This window comes from Magnolia sinica, chromosome 10, assembly GCF_029962835.1.
Source record: "Magnolia sinica isolate HGM2019 chromosome 10, MsV1, whole genome shotgun sequence".
NCBI lineage: Eukaryota > Viridiplantae > Streptophyta > Magnoliopsida > Magnoliales > Magnoliaceae > Magnolia > Magnolia sinica.
In genome coordinates this window covers 261,490-283,551 of record NC_080582.1, presented here as the reverse complement: position 1 = coordinate 283,551, position 22,062 = coordinate 261,490, and the positions used below count along the sequence as shown (strand labels likewise).

At 41.4% G+C, this 22,062-nt stretch overlaps 2 protein-coding genes across 4 annotated transcripts in view; one reads left to right on the top strand and one right to left on the bottom strand.

Moving 5' to 3' along the window:
- LOC131257663 (uncharacterized) overlaps window positions 1–14,867 on the bottom strand; it is a 31,004-nt gene extending 16,137 nt beyond the window's left edge. Inside the window, exons 1-8 of one of the 3 annotated variants that reach the window (XM_058258438.1) lie at window positions 13,892–14,867; window positions 10,938–11,073; window positions 10,676–10,778; window positions 10,128–10,251; window positions 3,706–3,771; window positions 3,413–3,451; window positions 1,337–1,417; window positions 1,164–1,237 (exon numbers count right to left, since the gene is read on the bottom strand). In XM_058258438.1, the coding sequence (XP_058114421.1) occupies window positions 1,164–1,237; window positions 1,337–1,417; window positions 3,413–3,451; window positions 3,706–3,771; window positions 10,128–10,251; window positions 10,676–10,778; window positions 10,938–11,073; window positions 13,892–14,044 (776 nt within the window). In that variant the 5' untranslated portion in view covers window positions 14,045–14,867. The remainder of the gene's footprint in view (window positions 1–1,163; window positions 1,238–1,336; window positions 1,418–3,412; window positions 3,452–3,705; window positions 3,772–10,127; window positions 10,252–10,675; window positions 10,779–10,937; window positions 11,074–13,891) is intronic. The other 2 variants (XM_058258439.1, XM_058258440.1) reach the window with 2 other exon arrangements.
- Window positions 14,868–19,536: 4,669 nt separating this feature from the next.
- On the top strand, window positions 19,537–21,572 carry LOC131257596 (pentatricopeptide repeat-containing protein At1g08070, chloroplastic-like). The gene is made up of 2 exons (XM_058258379.1): window positions 19,537–21,375; window positions 21,462–21,572. The coding sequence occupies exons 1-2, from the start codon at window positions 19,537–19,539 to the stop codon at window positions 21,570–21,572; spliced, it is 1,950 nt and encodes a 649-aa protein (XP_058114362.1).
- The last annotated feature ends 490 nt before the right edge of the window (window positions 21,573–22,062 follow it).

Genomic DNA, 22,062 nt, shown 5'->3' with positions numbered 1-22,062 from the left:
GGCAGACAGACTAAGAGAGGACTCCAAAGTGAGTGCAGGGCAAGATTCAGAAGTGAAGGGCCACCTTTGACTAAATATTTCTGCTACTAATATCTAAATCCTCATAGTTGCTAGCACATCTTCTATTTCATTAGATTCTGGGCGAGAATTAAGTCAAAGATGGGGAAACGAACCAGAAGGTTTACAGTTACAGTAAGAAATAACTGATCCTTAAACATGCAATTATCTGTCCCATAGCTTTTCCAATTTAATTAGAGGAAAGAGTTCCCTCCTCTTGTTGTTGTCAAACTACCAAAAAAAGAAAAAAGGAAAGAAAAGAAAGAAAGAAGTAAACACTATTTTTGTCATCTTCACCAACCATGCACCACTGTTTGTATCTCCATCTTCTTGAGATAGCATCATCAGCAGATCTTGCTTTAGTTTTAAATACTCAACTTTGAAGAGTATATTGCTCTCAAGTAATGGGTAGTCAATGGCAGCTCTGAGAGCAGCATTTTCTTAGTTTCCCTAAAGAAATAAGTTCTCCTGCACGTCTCGGCATTCGGCCTTATTTGTATAGCTGTCACATAAAATTTTTATTTTTATTTTTAAAAGAAGATAAAGAAAAAAAGATAAGATAAGATAAATAGACATGAATGGTTTTATACACCATTAGATATTATATAGTTGTTACTCGCTATTTATTAAAAAATAAAAATAAATAATAGTTCTTTCTTTATTTCTGCTTATAATTTTGTCTAATGCCTGCGTCTTGTTTGCATATAACGAAAAAATAGTAGTAGAACATTTTTTCATAGACAGTAATTTCTGCAACAAGAAAAGCGAAGTTACAAAAATGACCGATAATATGTAAGTGCATAAATAGGCACACAAAGTATGAAAGTGCATGGGGGTGAGCATATGTGACAAACCACAAGTCGAAAGCAATTCCATATAAGACACACTAAACAAGCAGAGGTTAGCAAGATGATCCTAGCTTTTCTCTTAGCTGCGTGAAAACAGATACAAAGTCAAGCACCAGTAAATTGTGAGCTTTAACAGGTCAGAAGGCCCTACCAAGCTCAGGCACTGGACAACCAATTTAAGCAATTTCTACTTTTCCCAACTTGCAACAGTTTTCATCAAAGATTTTGAATTATTGAGAGGCAAAAGGCAAGCATTACATCTCTACAAGGAGAGAGGAGTTGACCTGGCGAAGCTTTTCAAAGGATTGAACATTGTTCTCCCGCCTTTGCATCTACAAACGAAGAACAGCCAAAGTTCGTCAAAGAAACAATGCTCATATTAGATTCAAGTAGTTTCTACTTTCAACATGTAACAAACCTCCAATACCTACCCTTCTTGTGTGGAGCCGGTGGGCTTTCTCCCTTGGTCTGAATACATTGTACGGATTGGTATCATTAACAGGTGGAGGTGGCTGAATAAACACAAACACGATGGAGTGCTTACATTGAAAGCTAGGCAAGGACAGGATATCACATGTTGTGAAAACAAACCATTAAATATGAATGATCAACTTGACGAAGGTCATAAATGGACACCCTACAATCAGCTACTGTTTATTTATTTTATTTTGATGACTCGCAGCTAGATTTCAGAATTAGGCAGTTCTGGAGTGGAAGATTTTGAGAAGGTGGATCCCTTATCTGTATCCATATTCAAGTAACAAGTCATTCTTGCATGTATGGAAGCATTCTCAACAAAATGTTTCCTATATCTCAAAACAGCCATCCCTTCTGATGCCCAGATACGGATACAAATCAGCTCCCTATTTACAGAAAACTGGTACGCAGATACAAAAATCCCATAAATACTTGATACCATGAGAAAATTGCTGAGAGTTACATCAACAAAGAACATAATATGATATGAAAACATATCTTACAGGTATTCATGCAGCATGTAATAACAGTATTGGCGACAAATGGTACGATACTAGTACAGTAAGCATATAAAATATATCCAGGTAAGCTGGCTCCTACTTGAGCATTATTCTTTTGGAATGGCCATGACATCCCAGCAATCTATCAAACAAGTTCCATAAGACCTTGCCCACTTGCGATAAAGAAATAAGTTATCCATATGCCATCCTTCCCTCTGCTTCCTTACATGAGCAATTGCTTGGAAACAGTGGTTACAGCCATCATGCCTGGGGTTTCCCACACTTCTCTTTTGTATTGGGAATTCCATTTCCCTTCCTTATTTCTCATCGTTGCCGGGGGGTGGGGGGTGTGGTTCTATATTAGGATTCTTTTGTGTTTTATTGTAATGTTCAACAAAAATCACCACCCAAGACAAGCTAGCATTCCCAACAATTGGCTCATCTGTAGGAGTCAACTCGCCTTCAGAAGATAGAGAAGTGACGGACAATGACACATTCAGATTCAAAGAAGAGAAGAAGCGATAGCTGAACAAAGAAGTCAATAGACACAACGTGGGCCCAAAATAAGCCTGACACCATGCCCAACAGTAGCAGTGCCATATATTTGAAGGAAGACAATAAGGGTCGATACCAATGTATACAGATGCCAGCAACCCCTAATGAATAGGGAGTCGATACTGACAAGGGTTTCATCATACAGGAAGTTGTAGAGAATCTAGGATATTGTTAATTGGCCACGTCTTCTCCACCACTTCTAAAAAAATTTTTAATGTAGTTTTATTAAATTTAAAAACATTTCAAAAGAATCTTAAGATAAGGAAAAGATCCAATACTGCCAGAAGCAAGAAGTTTTGTGCCTCCATACATGTGGTACATGGCTTTGAGCTCTGACCATCCCACATGCTCTGCCATTGAATGGCACTTAACCAAAACTTGCCTTGATTAGACTATGGTACCATCCAACGAATGAACCTTTTCTAACTAAAGTGAGACTTTGAGACATTGCTGAATCTTGTTGTCTACTTTGAGGCTTGAGCGCAATAAATTAAAGGGTTCGGATCACCTGAATAGTGTTCCATTTTGTGTCTATAGCTCATTAGCCATTGGAGCTGAATGAATGGATCAGACCTTTTCCATATGCCACATGCACAGCAAAGACAATGTCACAGAGGCATGATAACTGCAGTGCCTCTAGAGGTACTCCCTCCCCTTAATACGAAGGTTAGATTTGCTCCGGACCTGGCATGGCTTTACAAAATGATTCAATTTTCAGAACACCGGGTTTAGCCAAAGCAATCATTACTTCAGACACACATCCAACCAGTCAACAGTCCATTTAATGTAAGAAAGAACCGTGTTAAGTTCAAAAAAGGTCCTTGGTTACAAATTACAATCCATAATACAGCAGAATAGAACCATCATTATGAATGAGGGATGCAATTCACTGCGCCTGCAGGTTATACCCATGAAATGTCTCCAAAAAACATGTCAAATGCACCATAAATGTTCAAGCAAATATACAAATCTCACCTGCAAGCGACGTAGAATAGGCTTTTGTAATCTTTCTCTCTGAAAAAAAAAAAAAACAAAGTAAAGCAAAAACACTTCCATAAGATTTTCTACTACATTAGAAGCATCAATTGTGAGCAGAATCAGTACAGGAAATCCATCTAAAGCTGACACCACACCATGTTTCCCGTAGTGAAAATTAAACTGTCAACTATTTCAACAAGATTTAGCTAAAGCATTGACTTGTATAAAAACAGTACAACTGGAATCTAAGGAACAATTAGCAACCTACTAATGGCAGATGCATCACATACCTTTGCTTTCCAGTAATTATAGATAGAGTGGAAAACTGCATATCTTACGGATTGGGCTTGCAGGGCCTGCAGCAGAACTGTAAATAATTAGAAAAAATGCAACAAGAAAACTCAAAAATAAAACTATTAAACAAATTCATTATGAAGAATATTTATGTCATGATATTTTTTTAAAAAAAAATCAAGACTAAATATGAACAACAAACCAGACAAATGAAAGTATACTCCCTTACCCACTTAAAAAATAAATAATAATAAAATAAAAAAATAATTATTTTTGAGCTAATAACAGAGATATTAGATAAACCTACCACTTTATTTCGTGTCACTATTTAAGTGCGTGGCATCGGTATTGGATAAACTGTAGAAGTTGAGAAGGAACTTTCTATGGCAGGAAACCGGGGTGAAGCATAAGTTCCATTTATTGAACTGGAAGAAGTATGTAAACCATATAGGGAAGGGTGAACTGGCATAAAAAATTTGGCACAAATGAACCAAGTGCTATTAAGGAAATGGCTTTGGAGGTTCGGGCCGGGAGAAGGAAGGTGGTGGAGAAGTATGGCCTACGGGAAAGGGGTTGGTGGTAAAAGAATCATCGCTTTGTAGGACTTCTACATTGTGGAAGGGGGTCTCTTCCCTGATGAACAAGTATAAACCGAGATCCAGTTCTCATGGAGAGATGGGAAAATAATTTGGCTCTTGAGATCGCGGAATGCCCCTTCCTAGAGGCATTTCCATCTCTAGCAAGACCCGTGACAGATTTCTACATGATCATTGACCGATGCATCATATATATTGGTGATTCTGTGGTGCGAACACCCCAGTGCCGAAGAAACTTATTGGCAATTGAAATGGAAGAGCTAGTTCGGCTGTTGGAATAGCTCAATCGTATACGGGTCGTTTTGGTAGAGAAGGATTCCATATATGGTGTGGACTTTGGAAAATGAGGGTGTGATGCAGGCTGATCTGGGCCCACAATCCATGTGTTGGCCCAAGCCAATTTAGCCGAGCCCAATAGCTGACCCATCAACAAGGAGGCCCAAGCCTCCTATTTAGGTCTATTTAGGTAGCTATCTTATTTAGGTAATTAGTTAGCTATGAATAATCTATTAGTCAAATATTTTTAAATGCATTCTTATCCCTTTTATTTTTTTTCCATATTTGCAGTAAGCCATTGGTTGTCAATGACATTATGAGTTTTCCTTATGCATATGTTTCAAAAGCTCATATAAAGGCCTAGGATGATTAGTATCAAGGCCCCTTTGAATTGAATAAAAATTCCAGATTGTTTCCTTCTACTTTGTGTGATTCTTGTAGTTAGCTTGGAGGTGCCTACGCTTGGGCAGATCCTCCCATCAGCCGGCTGCACCAGTTTGGTATCAGAGCGGGTCCTAATGGCTGGGTTGAAGTCCTGGATCAACAACGATCTCGATAGTATTCTTTCCAAATTCTTTAATCATAAAATTCTGTCTCTTTTCATTTATTTTCTTCATTACATCTATCCCTCCTACCCCCAATCACCTGTTTTCTTTCTTTTACAAAACCCAAAGTGCAATTGACAAGGAGAGACTGCCAAAATTTTGACAGTCATCTACCTCCATAATCCAGCCCATTAAACCCAAAATCAGCCTCATTCCAACCCATTAAAACCCCCAAAAATCAGACACTATCCAATACATTGAGCACCAACTAGTGAAACCATGCCACTGGAGAGGGGTGTGGGACAAAAATGCAGGTGGTGAAGAAACTTGGATGGAATGGTGATGGTCTCAGTGTATATTTATTCTCAATTTATAATTTTACATTATGATCTCTCAGAGTTGATGCTTAAGTCTCAAAATCTTTTTGTTCCCTCTAAGCCTTCCACTGGTATTTTGATGAGATTCCTAACCATAAGAAAATAGAAAGTTGCTTCATAGTACACAAAATGTCTTTGAGCTTAAACACACATGGAACCTATGTTTACAAGAGGAAACATGGTGTCTGGTTGACAGCTAGTCGTAAAAGTTTAGGTAGTCTACCGTTTAAAAGAAACCCTGCAGCATTATTCTGATTCTAACTCATGTAGACATTATTATTTTTAATAGCCACCATGGACATTGATAAAGTATCACACAATATTTTGATTACAACACGCACATACATTATTATTTTTTATAAACACCACAAGAACTTACAACATATCCCACATTAAAAATCTCTAGGCGATAACATCTGCATGGCTTATTGCATAACAAAGTGTCCCAATCAAATAAAAACATGAAGCATGAGTTTCTTACATTGTTTAATGAAGTCTTGTTAGAATGCCAGGGAAAAACAGTAATTCACTGTCTAAATTCATAATAGCACCATTGTTTTGAATGAGCCCATATATATAGACGGTCGGAGAGTGGTAGTGTGGCATATATCAAGTCCAATGACCAATAAGTGTAACATTAATAACCAGGTGAGAGATCAGTATCCATTATTTAGTACATCATATGTTACTTGATCTAGACCAAGAAGGTTTTAAAAAAAATAAAAAAAATTAAGGGCAAATCATCACACTACATCAATAATTAAGAAACAAAAATTATACTTCTTATACCAACAAAGATATGTGATGCAGTCTTGATCTTCTTGGAGTTTCACAGCAAGAGGGAATGAAGGGCATAGGTAGAGAGATCTCTCAATCACATGGAAGCTCAGGACCAGGATTGAGAGGTAGATACCACAGGGGTCACATGAGAAGATCTTCCTTCCGATTGCACAAGATAGAACAAAAGGGGCCAAAGTTGGAGAGGGACTCAAGGGGAGGAGTTCGGATCTAAGAAGTGGAAGGAGGTCATCGCAAGCGAAGAAGAGCCAGCCATGAAGAGGCTGAGGGAGGAAGCCGGGTAGACGGAGGTGAGAAGGAAGAGGGTTAGGAGTGAAGAGGAGAGAAGCTCGGTCGCTAGTTGCTACATGAGCTACCAACTCTATATGTTGGAAATTTTCCCGAGGAGTGGCACGAACGGGCATTTGGGAATTGTGGAAAGGTGGCGGAAGTGGTGATTCCAATGGAATGAGAGTCAAATTACATCAAAGGATTCGCATTCGTAAGGATGGAATCACAGGAGGAAATTCAATGGGAGGTGGTAGTTTTCAATGGCAAAGAGTACCAAGGAAGGAAATTATCAATACAGAAGCCAAACATGGCCCAACGGTCCCAAACAGGGAAGCTCGAGAGAAGGAATTGAAGAAGGGGAAATAGGAGGAGAAGACAAGATTGGGAGAAACAGGGAAAGGAAAGAAAATAGAAGGAGAGTTGACTCTCGCACTCAGGAAGGCAAGGTAGTGAAAATCAGGTCGTTGGAAATGAAATCATACAGGGAAGCCATAGTGGGAAAGAGGTCGGAGAAGGAGAGAGATGAGGTGGGCATTGTAGGAGATGTTGACAAGGGAGAAGTATGGTCGAAAGGGGAGGGAAGGGTAGAAAAGGGTGAAAAGAAATGGATTTGGAAGGGGAGTACGAATGAGGGGCCAATGGTTTGTGTTAACTGAGAGATCCTCAACAATGCATGGAAGGCGCTAGAGTGGCATTTTGATGCAGGACAATTAACCACTTGCTCTAAAAGCTAGAACTAATAGAGCATGGCGAATTAATCCATTTATCTCATAGCCCAGGCCCCACATCGCATGGGTTATGACCTATATCGAACCCCCCTCGTGGGCCTCACATCACATGGGTACCACCTTACATGGGCCGCTCCCCCCAAGTGTGGCCTCGCATCCCACAGGCTACCCCACTCGGGCCCGGTGTGAAAATGCCCCTGCATTAATCACCCCCGGTGAGGAGTCTCGAACACGAGACTTCCCAATCTGATACCACTTTGATGCAAGACAATTAACCACTTGCTCTAAAAGCTCAAACTGATAGAGCATGGCGAATTAATCTCTTTATCTCATAGCCCAGGCCCCACATCGCATGGGTTAGGACCTCAGCCGAACCCCCATTGTGGGCCTCACATCACATTGGTACCGCCTCACACGGGCCGCCCACCCCGAGTGTCCCTGCATCTCACTGGCTACCCCACTTGAACTCGGTGTGAAAATGCACATGCATTAATCACCCTCAGTGAGGAGTCTCGAACACGATACTTCCCGCTCTGATACCACTTTGATGCAAAACAATTAACCACTTGCTCTAAAAGCTAGAACTGATAGAGCATGGCGAATTAATCTCCTTATCTCATACGTCAAGCCCCACATCGCATGGGTTAGGATCTCGGCCGAACCCCCATTGTGGGCCCCACATCACATGGGTACCGCCTCACACGGCCCGCCCACCCCGAGTGTGTCCCCGTATCCCATAGGCTACCCCACTCAAGCCTGGTATGAAAATGCCCTTGCATTACGTTTGGTGGTGATGACGAAGAGCAAAGTCTTAGCAACCATTATTGGGGATTGGTTGGAGAGAAGTGGGGTAGGGAAGGGTGAAAGGATAACCTTGCCCCTCGGAAAGAAGGAATTCTTAATTTCTCTATCCAGAAGTGGAAACTGAGAGAATCATCCTCATAGGAAGCCTCTTCAGGGAGAAATGGGTGGTGGATATGTGTACGGATGGGAGAAGTGGTCAATCCACATTTGAGAGGAAGTTTGGGTTCTCCTATGGGGTCTTCCGCTGAAGTTGTGGGTACATGAAGCTTTCATGGAGGTCGGAGAGTGCTTGGGGCTGGTTACAACAATCGACCTAGGATGATGAGTTGCACGGAGTTCATGGTTGCTAAAGTTCAAATTTGAAAAAAAAAAAAAAAGAAAAAAAAAAGAAAAGAACAGGAAGAAGAAGAAGAAGAAGAAGAGTGATCATGCTATTGAAGAAGGTAATAATTAGATCGTAAGGGCCGAAATACAGGTGAAGGTCGGCAGTGAGTCAAGGCTGAATGCTTTGTGGCGAATAACTGCAATGTTGGAAGAAGCAGACTGGCATCAGAGAATGAAGTGGAAGTAGAGAACGGAGGGGTGAAGAGCGATGGAGTACAGGGAAGGTGGTCTGCTTGACTACCGAAAGGGAGCCAGGACACATGTTGGAAGATGGCTAGACAGGGGGAAGACGAAGAGGCACTAGGTGTACGATGGGTAGGAGAAGGGAGAAAGGATGCAAAACACGTGCCTTACATTAAATGGAGCATTGATATCTGATGAAAGGATTACGACGCTAACAGAAGCAAGTGCCAACCATACAATTCTCTAGGCAGAAGATAGGGACTCTCTAATTGACATGTCCTGTCTCAGTAGAACATGCGTCAAAGACGAGGGGAGAGAGACAACACGTGGTGCGTCCTTGGCCCCGTTGTCAGACATGTCTTCCCCATATTTGTGGTGCTCTATGCAGGAGGGTTCAGCATAAGGCGAGAGGCGGTGAAGCTTTAAGAAGGGGATGGGTGGTAGGGGTACGCTACCAATAGGTGGCAGTGCCATGTCAAGCGATGAAAAGCAAGGGGAGGCATGGTAGCCCGAACTAATGACGGCGATAGATGATGGGGATACAAGTGGCAGAAGCTGAGGAGAGGATGGGACCCATTTGAAATTAGAGCCATTTGAAAGCACATTGACTTAGCTTTCAAATGAGCTCAAGATCACATGGTTCTTGCACAAAATGAATGACTTATGATCAATAGAAGGTTTGTAGAGTTGTGACTTGTGACAACATTTAGAGATGTTTTAGTGTTTTTTTAATATTTTTTTAAATAGATGGTTAGGATTAGACTTAATGAATGGTGAGGATTAGACTAGGGTGTCTTTTGATTATTTTATGAATTAATGATGAATGAAACTTCTCAAAAAAAAAAAAAAAACATGATCAATGAAATTTCTCAAAATCCTCTAAAAAAATGATGAATGAAATTTAAATTTACTCTTTAGTTTAAACCTATTATGGATTTTTATAGGGGTACGATACTTTACTCTTTGTATAAGCCTTTGATGGGCTTTGATAGGGATACAATGCTTTGCTCTTTGTATAAACCTATGATGGGCTTTTTATAGGGGCATGATTCTCTCCTTGGCTAGAAGTGTGGCTCTTCTAGATCGCATGGTGAGACCCTACGCAACCACAATTTTGAGAAATATCAAAAAATTTAAGTCCATTTTTCTTTCCATCCCACTTAAACCTACAAATTGTCTTCATCTAAGTTTACAGCTTTTTGCAACTGTCCTGCACCAAAATTTACTCAATTTCCACAGCTTAAATAGAAGTCTAACAGCCATGATTTTGAGAAATATAAAAAAAAAAAAATCTAAATTGTTTTTCCTTACATCGCACTTAAACCTACAAATGGTCTTCATCTAAATTTACAGACCTACAAATTGTCTTCATCTAAGTTTACAGCTTTTCCTACCGTCCTGCATCAAAATTTACTCAACTAGTCAATTTCCACATAAATTAGAACTTAGAAGCTTACCTCAAATGCAGCATCTAGCCTAAGAAGAACAGGAATAGGTGAACCAAGAGTAGGTGTTATGACTCCTGCTCTTTCCCGAGTCTTATGATCCAGAACCTCCAGCTTAAATAGAAGAGTCTCAAGTCTGCATTCACAACCATATATGCATTAACAAGACAATGAGAGGAGCGGAATTTGGAAAAGCAACATGTGAATATTAAATGATATCCCAAAAGCATCATTTAAGATATCATTCTGGGATCAATAAGGACCTGTTTGATCGCAAGACACGCATGCACGCACCCACACACGCACAGACAGTAGCAAGTAAGTTAGACTCTCACCAAATAAAAAGAAAAAAGATGATTTCATATACTTTTTGGTGAACAAATTAGACTCTCACCAAAGGAAAAAAAAAGGATGATTTCATATACTTTTTGGTGAACAAATTGCTACTAGAATTAAAATATTGCAATTTTTCAGAGATGATGTATGACTAATGGGATTCCCCAACTTCGAAAGTAAAGAATTGATCAATGTAGAAGCTAGGGACGGAATGCTGATTTTACTTTTCAGGCGTAATAATCTTCCTCTCATTGTTAAACTCTTGAAGCCAATCCTCATCCTCATTGTCCAGGTCATACTCAACAAACTCCCCAATCTCAGCCCTGGCTGTAGATAGCATGGCAATACTTTAGTAACATTAAAATAAATAAATAAAAATTAAAAAAAATTTAAAAAAAAAACCCTACGTATATATCATATACAAAAAGCCCTTCAAAAGAAAATTCCCTTTAAGGAACCAAAAGGAAATGTTTTTAAGTTCTGTACCTCCCCTTCCACGTAAATATGATGTAGGTTGTGTGAAGGTGCATGAATAATCTCTCTCGTATGTGTCCGCAACAACAAATTGTGGAATAGGTATTTCAGAGGCGTTTTTCTTAGTAGGAGCATGATGCACGTGTACCTATAACACAAATATTGTTTGATTAGTAGGCGTATGTATGTGGGTAAAATATGTCCACCACAAAAGACTTCCCATAGCACAAATAGTCATTCAAATTCATGCATGACATGCATATGAGTATCAAAGTAAAGACTAGTTTTTGCGAAAGGCCTGATAACTACCAAGTCATTGAAGCAATGACAATATAACTTTTCTACTTTTGTGAAATAGCATATTTTCTCTTCTTTCATCGAAAATATCTACAGAAGGTTCAAAATGATGCCATTTTGGAAACAAGTATCATCATAATTAATTGATAGAAATAATACTCAAGGCTTCAAATTATGGAGAAACGCCAGACATAAACACTTGAAATTTAGATGCTGCCAGAACATGACTCCCTGTATGCCAAGGCAACTTTCCTTTTGCAAGAAGTACAGAGATGGGGGGAGGGAGATATATATATATATATATATATATATATATATATATAGATATAGATATAGAGAGAGAGAGAGAGAGAGAGAGAGAGAGACTTCAAACATAAAAAAGAAAAGAACACTGGACTTAGCCTCACCAGCAAAATAGCTTAAAAATAACCTATAGGAAAAGGATGAGAAGGCATAACAGTGGACTTAGCCTGGAGCCAACCCTTCTCAACTCTCTACAGCTTGCTCCCTATTACACCCATCAAAGACTTTAAACCCCAACCCCAACTTACGACTCTGCCCTCCCTTCGGAATAGAAACTTTCTTTCTATTTAATTGCAGAATGTCACTCCCAAATAAACCAACAACCCATCAACAGGCGAGGAAACATAAAGACTTCTTTTTCCATCCAGGTCCCATGCAACACTTGAAAGAAATTTTGAATCAGCCTTGGCATCACCTACTTGACACCAAACAGGCAAAAGAAGCCCCGCCAAACAAAGAAAAACAATCAGACTAATCCCCTGCCTACTGGAATCCCATAATAACATCAAGTAGAAAGACTTCATAGGAAACCCCTCCAACACCCCCTTCCAATGTCATTCATCCATTTCACCCAAAGTTGATGAACACCTATTATACTCCATGAAGCAAATGAATTCCTTAGTTTCTCCATCGTTGAAATTTCTTATGAAATGGCACATTTGAGCCCTGTGATCCCCAATTCTGTTAAAAGCCTCGACTACCTTAATTTCTTTTTGGCGAGCCATTATAAAATGCATGCCATAGAGCCTCATTGCCATACCATACACCTTCCTGGAGTTGTGCACACTGTCTCCAATTTTCTACATTATCTCCTCTAAAAACTCCTAATATATGGGACACTAGTCTCCATAGTTAGGAGTCTCTATATTGGGGCAATGTCTTTTTTGTAATACGACTCCGCTTGTAGAGCCCTGTATTTGCATAAGATCTCTTGCTTCCACAAGCTATTATCGTCATTCCCAAATCTCCAATGCCATTTCACAAGTGCGGTGATACAAAGATCCATTAAGGCAATGGATGCTAAGATTCAATTAGGCTGCTTAAACGGGTGTCACCATCCTTAGCAACAGAGTTCCTGGTGAGTTATAATCTCATGGAACATAATTAAACTCGATCTTCATGGAAGCCACACTGTTTACCACATCGGTTACTAGAGAAGCTCATTCCCAGGAAGCTAAGCATTTTCAAGACAACCACAACAGAATATTCTTATGTGTCAACAATTTCATCCCTGTCCTTCCTTTCTTTCTACATCAGCTTCAGACAGCAGCAAAAATAGTACTGATCTCCAATCAATTCTCTTAATCCCCACCAGAATAGCCACTCTCCAATGATCCCCAACCCATCTCTCTAGGTCATTCAGTGACGCCTTGCTGAAATACTTTCTACCAACTAAGCAAGACTTCAAGGAATACCATCCACTGCCTAGGTAGCTTATCATTGACCATTATCTTAAGCCTGTTGTCAACCACCTGCTTCCAAGCTTTGGGGGTGGAGGCTGGCAAAAGGAAACTTGCCCACCGGATGACATATCCAACCCCCGAATGGTTCCATTGTTGACCTCAAGAACCACTGGGGTCGAGAGAGGCTTGGACAAAGATAGGACAACGATAGCAGTTGGCACCACAAGTTCACAATTCCCTCCCAACCAGGGCTTGCCAAGATTAACAAGAGTCACTGTCAATCTCCATCAATCCACCAAGCGACCATGGAGGATTTTGACAGCTTTCCCACAACCATTATCAAGGAGGCCTTCTTATCATTAAAAATTCGAGTTATTTCTTTCTTCCCATATCTCCCAACATGATGCCAAAGGGCGCATTTTCCAACGAATCCTTCCCCTTGCCTTGAAAAGACTGCTGTTCCAACTTCTCATGACATCACTGAGATTGTCTTGCAAGATCCAAACCATACCATGCCTACAACACATCTGGCAAGCAGTTGAGTTGCCATTGGATGCTTGGGCCATCTTTGCACCCAAGCAACCAACCAAGTTAACAGTAAATAATGCTGTTTTTAAGGAATCATGTGAGCCAGAAAGATTTGAAACAGAGTATTTGAACTCAACAATGTCGGAAATCAAAATGCATATCTCAGACTCTCAAACTTATGGCAATTGGCAAGCAAGTGGTTCTGTAGCCCATGTAGAGAACATTGGGATCAAACAACAAACAGCAAAGACATGGTTCTCCAGGAAGAATTTCAGATGAAATGTATAAGTGAATGGCATTCTGAAGCCAACATTAGCATGGCATGCTGCTGGGAGCATAACAAGTGATAAGTTCAGATACACAGAGCCCCAAAAATGAAAGAAAACCTATGAATTGAGAAGGAGGACAGGTAATCATATGGAGTAAATGCATTACCTCATTGTCAGCCTCAGCGGCAAAGCGCAGTATCTGAGAATTACGCGTGGAAGTCGTAGGGGCCTCATCGTCTTCAAAGTCCTTTATGGATTTAACGATTGGAAGCTTCTTATGAATGTCGAGAGGACGAGGCCTGAATGACAGCCTACTCATGTCCGCTCATCTCCCGTAAGAAGATAAAACAAATCTTTCTCAGCAATCATGCCATTGCAATGGCAATTCCATCGGAAAACCAGCTCTCCTCAGCATTTAATCAAACACCTCCTAATCACAAAACATAAGCAAGCATGCAGCACAATGCTGTCCAGAACGGTATAATCCTTGTAAAATTCACCAGCAATCAACCAACAGTAAAAGCATGAGCATCATCTGAAAGCATCTCTCTCGCCCTTTTCCATTCAATGCCTGCTGAATTGAAAGCCGGACTAATCCAAAAGGAGCAAAACACGACGTGAGTTTTAAAGAAACGGGAAAGCTGGAGAAGGCAAGACCTTAGAAATCCAAAAAATCGACCGTTTGGGTACTTTAGGATTTGAAATGGTCGAGAGAGCGAGTTATTGGATGCCCTAGCTTGAGTCAGTTGTACTAGTTAGTTTTGTTTTGTGTTTTTCTGAAAAGGGGATGGCGGGAGGTTTGAAAATGAGAGAGGAATCGATCGGGGGAGTTTGAAGTTCGAAAGAAGAAGGCGTTGGAGGAGAACGAGTCGGAGCGAGTCGAATCGGGCGAGTTAGGGCATGGATCGCAGTGATTTAGAGCGGGACGTGTGAGGTGAGATTGGGGCTTTGAGAGAGTGAGAGAGAGAGAGAGAGAGAGAGAGAGAGAGAGAGAGACTAAGGGTTTTCCTGAGGGTTTTGATTTTTTTCAAGTTTCGAAAGGAAAAAAGGAAGAAGAAAAAAAGGGAGGGAAGAGAGCTGCTGCTGTTGCTGCGTATTCTCTCTCCTTCTCTCTCCCTCCCTCCCTCCAGGCCTCGCTCTCTCTCGCATGCGGTAGCGGACTCGATGTTACGGCCGAGTCGTACGACCGTAGCTCGTAGGTGTACGGATACGTATTCAACTACTAGATAATTACATCGCATCTACGATAGAATACAGTAATCCTACCTGATTACGTTGCCAATTTACGTGTGGGGCCCACCAAGACAGTGATCTCATTGGCCCAGTATCACCCTGACTATTCGAACATGGGCCTGCAAAATGGATGGTAAGGATGTTTTCCCCCTTTCGTCCTAGTTCTGGGTCATCTTCCATCTACTCCTGCGCACGTGTGTATCATCACACTTGCGTTTGCGTGACCGTCCATCCTAGTTATGATGGTATAAATTTCAGTGGGGGGTTAAAAGTTACTGGCTAACTTGAACATACAGCCAAAAGTATCTGAGCCATTGAAAAGGTTGGCCCGCCCTAAAGTCAGCTTGACCCATTCATAGGTGAAAACAATGGGTTGACACGATGCACACGGGTGGCCCATCTGATTAGTGAATCGATAATGATGGTAAAGGCCAAGATAAGATGATCGGTTGTTTTGCGGCTCGGATCATATGCCATCTGTGAGTTGCAAGGTGAGGTGTGCATACGTTTTTTGGGTTATTTGTATGGCAGTTGAGGTCTCCTTTTGTTAGTCCATCCGTTTTGTAATATCATTTCGGGATATGAGACAAAATCTTAAGCAGATTTGGATCACTCTAAGGTCATTCTCATTCCCTAACAACACACAAAATAATAATAAATATTATTGATGCTAAAATCTGAATCACCCTCCGTTGAGCCCTGAGTGCTCGAAGCAAACCCAGAGTCTTGCACAAGAGGAAAGCAAAGGACACCCTAGCTACAGCAGGGGACCCTTCGATGTCAAAGTCAGGCTAGGAAATAGGTTCTAAGTAGTGTATAGTAGAATGATGGTGTGAGATATTGCGTACATGTTCTCATAGAAATTACTCTTATTTATACCCGAGGGTCATATTGAACGTGCCCGATAATCTCGGCACGGTCATCGCCATTACACGAGAGCTACACATGCGCAGTCGTCAGCCGTTACTCGGAGATCGTGCGCTAAGCATTACTCTTGTCGTGCATTACTAGGTTTAGCTCATTAATACTGTTGATGACTGGGCTCCCATCTGAGCCGACCTCATGGCTCAGGTCTTACTTGGAGATCCGATCCCATGAATGAACTAATCATCGGCTCAGAGGTGAGATGGTTGGGCACATAATGGTTCATTCTGCATTCCAAGTCAACATGGGGACTCTTGCTAAAGGACCAAGAGGCGGGTCAGCTCGGACATGCTATTGTTGTTCTAAGGCCCTACACGTCGGATAGGGGTACGCACGGTTCGGTTTGGTCCGGTTTTGGGGTGAAACCGGAACCGAACCGTTCCCTACGGTTCTAGGATTTTTGGAACCGGAATCAGACTGTTAGCACCCTAGAATTGAACCGGAACTGGACTGTAAAAACTAATTCAGTTTCGGATCGGTTCCACGGTTCAGGCTTTTTAAACTTCAGCCCAATTGCACTTTTTAAACAATACTATTAAGGTCTTGAAACCATATAATCGGGGGTGAATGGATGGGAATAACTTCGTATCAATTCTTGGACGGTTTGAATGTTTTACACACTAGAGATATGGACACATATATGGCAGTTGAACAGTAACTTATCATCCAACTAATTACATGAGAGACCTCTTCTTTTAATAACCTACACGATGCAATCAAACACTAGACACGTGGCTTGCATTTAACAGAATTCAAACCATCCAAATAATGGGACCCACTATAGATGGGACAGAGCTCAAATTTTATATTCATTCAACAATTCTAACCTCTGATCAATGGACATTTTTCTGTTGATTTTGATCGTCAAAGATTTCTCACTATAACGGTCTATTAGATGTCCACAAATCAGCCAGTTAAGATTATATGCTAAATGATGATCCTTCGATACTGGGCCTACTACTTGGACAGTTCAATTTAAGGTACATGTGTGCCATGTGTAATGATACTGATCATACATGGGATGTAGCCACACCATCAGATTGACTCAGCAATGCTGTTTGCTGAGCTTGGAATTCAATTCAATGTACATCTACTTTGTTGAATTTGAATATGTTGTTTTGACCGTTCATTAGATGTCCACCGATCAGTTAGTTATGACCTACGTTCATTAGATGTCACGGTTCGAATCTACGGTTCGTGTAACAGTTCGGATCTACGGTTCGTGAGGCTCGGATCTACGTTTCATGTAACGGTTCGGTTCGGTTTTGCAGGGCCCTAAACCGGAACCGATCCGTAATCAACGGTTCTGAGAATTTTGGAACTGGAACTGGACCATTAGCAACCTAGAACTGGACCAAACCGGACCGATCCAATGATTCCGGTCCGGTTACACGGTTCCTACGGTTCGATGTGCACCCCTAACGTCGGATGTGTGATGAGTTCTCTCGAGTCTCAGGTCGGTGCTGCGACTCAGCAAGAGTCCTTGAAATCGCCTCAGGTCGGATGATATTAGTTTGAGGCTTTGCTCATTGGTGCCTCCAAGTTGACCTTGATGCGGCTCGGTTCAGATTTATCCATAACAATAACAATAATAATAATCTTATAACAACTCTAATGACCCTATGAATGTACTCTAATGGCCCTATGAATGTTTTAATGCTGGTAGTCATTCAATTCCCACCTTTTCTTCCTGTGTAGCTCACTTGAGTTTTGTGTCTATCTTATTTTTTTTAATCTCATGTCTTGAGATAATCCTCATTCATAAGCGAACATGCATGCACGCAGAAATCTCTCGTGCCAATGATAATAATAATAGTAAAGTGATTCTTTTGCATGTGGGCAGCATGTTCTTAAGTCAGTTTTTATTTTGGGAGTAGACTGGAATAGACAAAAAATCATCAGCATCATATTTACGACCATCCCGTGTAATAAGATTAGAAGAGCCAACAGGTCAGGGTTTAAGTCTAGGATCATCGAAGAGGAATCTGCCGAGGTGGGTAAGACCAGCCTTGATGGTCTCACAAGGATCTATATTCTTTAAATCCACTGTCCAATGTTTTTGATAGCTCGTTTTAGGGCATGAACTCAAAAATAAAGAAGATCCAAATCTTAGGTGGACTACACCACAGGAAATAGTTGTGATTGAATCATGTCATTAAAAACTTATGGAATCCACTAGAATGTTTATTTTCTATTCAACCTGTCGATAGGTCACAAAGACCTAGATGACGAGACTATACAACTATCATCTTGATCCAAAGCTTTTGTGGCCACAAGAAGTTTTCAATGATCAATTACTACTATTTTTAGTACGGGGTCTTTCTAAGTTTTGGATCTGCTTCATTTTTTCTTTATCTTGTCTTAAAATAAGTTTCCCATATAGATGGAAAGCATGAATGTAGTCACATACATCATAGTGGGCTTCAAAGTCAAAAGTCTACCATACCTTAGTAGATCAGGATCTTCATAAACTGCGGCCATCCAAGAGCAGATTAGGTGCGGGCTTGGGCTCACCCAAAATGGTGCACCCTGACAATAGGGCACATCTTGATGCATGTGCAGTATATTCACTTTATTCATCTACTCTTTCAAATCACATTAGGAAATGAGATAAAAAATTAAGAAAATTCAAATAACGTGGACGATGCTACCAGAAACATTGGTAACTAATCATTAAAAGCTTCTGATGGGTCACAAAAATTTTAAATCAAGCAAATATTTATTTTCTCCATTTATTCAAGTCTTTGTAAACTGATCAAAAAATTCCATGGCATATAAACATTACCGTGGCCTCCAGAAATTTTCAATGGTGGGTGTTCAACCACCACCATTTCTCATAGCATGGTCCATCTGAGATCTGTGTTGCTTTATTTTTGGGCTCATGCCCTAAAGTGAGATGGCAAAAAAAGACGGACAGCATAGATATAATATAAATACATGAAGGTGGCCCACTGTCGGGGTTGCACTGTGTTGGACGCTGAGTTACAGCTATGCATGCCGAGTAAAGTCCATGGGACTTAACTGTGATGTAAGTATCTTATTCACATGGTGCAACCATTTTCTAGCTCACTTTAAGGTATTAGCATAAAATTGAAGTACATTCGAAGCTTAGTTGGGCTATACCACTAGGAAGATAATGGCATCCATTGTGGAAAATACAAATATCAGCTTGATCTAAAAACTACTATGCCCCTCGATAAATTTTCAACGGTGTTCAATGCACAAATTTCATATGGTGTGGTCTACTTGAGCTTTGGACATACTGCAAATTTGGGTTCATTGCCTTAGATGGTGTGGATAAAACTCATATCATGGTAGCCCACACAGTTATATTGGGAGTTAACTAGGCAGTACTGCAAGTAGGATCATCCAACCATTGGATTCTCCATGCCCAGGGCCGCGGATTTATCCACCCACCAGCACATGAAGTTCCCATGGTCAAAAGCTGTGTGGGGCCTCCAGATATGCTAGTGACAAATCTACTCCGCCCATCAGTTTCCCAAAGCCACAACGGGAGAGGATTCTAAAAATCAGTCATATGCTAAATTCATGTAGTGGTCTCCAACCTCAAGCAGACTTCAAGCTTGAATTGTGATGGACTCGCCCATCCTCCGTTCGGCATGCAATCCGCTTCCGAGAAAGAGAATAGCAGATATGAGGAGGGTAGCTTCTCTCTCAAACCCTTCCCTCCTCTCTTCAAACAATAACACTCCATCTTCTTCATTGACTGCCACCTCATCATCTCTCCAATCCCATCTACAAGCCTGCAAGACCGTCCATCATCTCCACCCGATTCTCTCCCGATTCATCATCTCCGGCCTCGTCCGCCAACCCAACTCCCTCTTCAAACTCATCAACTTCCTCCTCCTCTCTCCCCACCCTCCTTTCCTCCTTCACGCCCGCCTCCTCCTCCGTTTCCATTTCGACGCCATCCCTGCTTCCTCCACATTCCTCTACAACACCCTCATCAGATCATACACCCGCACCCGCTTCCCCGAAGAAGCTCTCACTTCCTTTCTTCAAATGCTCCGGAATGGTCTCAAACCCGACAATTACACTTTCCCCTTTCTCATTAAGGCTTCCACTCTGATGAATTCTATGGGAGAAGGGAAACAGGCCCATGCCCAGATCGTTAGGACCGGCTTCCAATCGGATGTCTTTGTCTTGAATACGCTTCTTAACATGTATTCCGTCTTCCGCGATATGGAAGCCGCGAGGGCGTTGTTCGACGCAGGCCCGTGTTTAGATGTTGTCTCTTGGAATACTATGATTGATGGGTATGTGAAATCTGGGGCTGTGGAGATCGCGCGCCAGTTGTTCAATGAGATGCCTGTTAGAAATGAGGTTTCTTGGAGTGCTATGATTGCTGGGTATGCTAGCAATGGTGATTTGGATGTTGCACAGTCCTTGTTTAATAGAATGCCAGTGGGTAGAAACATTGTGACTTGTAATTCGATGATTTCGGGGTTTGCAAGGTGTGGGTTTTTGCCACTAGCACGGAAGCTGTTCGATGAGATGCCGGAGAGGAATGTTATTTCTTGGAATTCAATGATTGTGGGGTATACTCAGAGTGGCGACCTTGAGTCTGCACGTCGGCTGTTCGACGAGATGCCTGATAAAGATGTGGTTTCTTGGAGTTGCATGATTTCAGCTTACGTGCAGAGCAACCGCTACAGAGACGCTTTGGAGGTGTTTAGGGAGATGCAAATTGACAATCGGGTGCAACCCAATGAGGTCACTATGGTGAGCATGCTTTCAGTCTGTGCTCGACTGGCAGCGTTAGATCAAGGGAAATGGATACACGCTTACATAGATAGGAAAGGGATGAGACTAACTGATAACCTTGGGGCAGCTTTGATTGATATGTATGCAAAGTGTGGAAGCATAGAGACTGCGATCAAACTTTTCTGGAAGTTGGACCGGAGAAATGTTTCCACTTGGAATGCACTGATCACGGGGCTAGCTATTAATGGGTTTGCTCATGAATCACTTGAAGCCTTTGCAGAGATGCAGAGATTGGGGATGAAACCCAATGACATCACTTTTATGGGAGTGTTAACAGCGTGTTGCCATGGAGGATTGGTGGATGAGGGACGCCATCAATTTGGTAGAATGTTAAAGGATTACGAAATTCGACCTGAAATGAAGCACTATGGATGTATTGTTGATCTATTGGGTCGAGCTGGCTTGCTTGAAGAAGCAGAAGAGATGGTCAAAAGCATGCCCATGAAACCAGACGTAATGATATTGGGTGCTTTGCTCGGTGCCTGCAGGATTCATGGAGACGTTGGTGTTGCAGACAGAGTGCGTAGGGACTTTCTCGAATTAAGGTCTCGTCAAGCCGGCTGCCATGTACTTCTGTCTAATATCTATGCTGCTGCTGATAGATGGGCAGATGCCTCAGAGATGAGAAATATTATAAGGACAAATGACATAAGAAAGGAGCCTGGATCTAGTTCAATCGAATTGGATGGATCCGTTTACGAATTTCTTGTCGGAGACCATTCTCATTAATTAACTGGAGGAGCTGAGAAAATGAAATCTAATGAGAATAGGGGCTTTTGCTTTTGTGAGGTTAGGAAATATCAGAGAAGCAGAGGAAACTATTGAAGATCTGCATGGATGCTGGGTGGATGGGAAAGTTATCGGAGTCTAGAAGGCTGGGTTTGCATGGAGTGGAAGGCAATTGAGGTTAGGCTGGTGCCTTTTTGCAGTTCCCTACTTAATTTGGGAATTTGGGATGAACAAAATGTGAGAGGATCTTTCCAGAGGTCAAAAAACCAGTTGATGTGGTTGTAATTGAAAATGTTAAGCCTTCTTATTAGACGGTTCCTACTTAAAAGGAGTTTCATGGACTGTCCACAGCAAACTTGATGATTGATGGGGTTGCAGTTATCAGTAGCGGATCACCTAAGGGCAAGAGATGCTACATTGGAAGTGTCCTCTGAGTGGTTGTTGGAACTTGGAAGCTTAATGCCGATGATTCGTTGTGTAGTTACCCTGGCCAATCTGGAGTGCAGGATGTTACAGGAGATGGCAAGGGAGCCACTTGGAAGATCTTCTCTGGTATGGTGTGTTGGGACAATTGATGGGTTAAGAAAAACATGGGGTGGATTACTTGCAGGAATTAGAGCCTTATCACCATGTCAAACGAACGTTGCCAATATCAATATACTTGTG

What these genes read in the sequence shown, in the direction of transcription:
- LOC131257596 (XM_058258379.1), top strand. Translation starts at nt 19,537, where the DNA reads ATGAGGAGGGTAGCTTCTCTCTCAAACCCTTCCCTCCTCTCTTCAAAC. An exon ending in GATCCGTTTACGAATTTCTT is followed by an intron (nt 21,376 to 21,461) that starts GTCGGAGACCAT and finishes TTGTGAGGTTAG; the next exon opens with GAAATATCAGAGAAGCAGAG.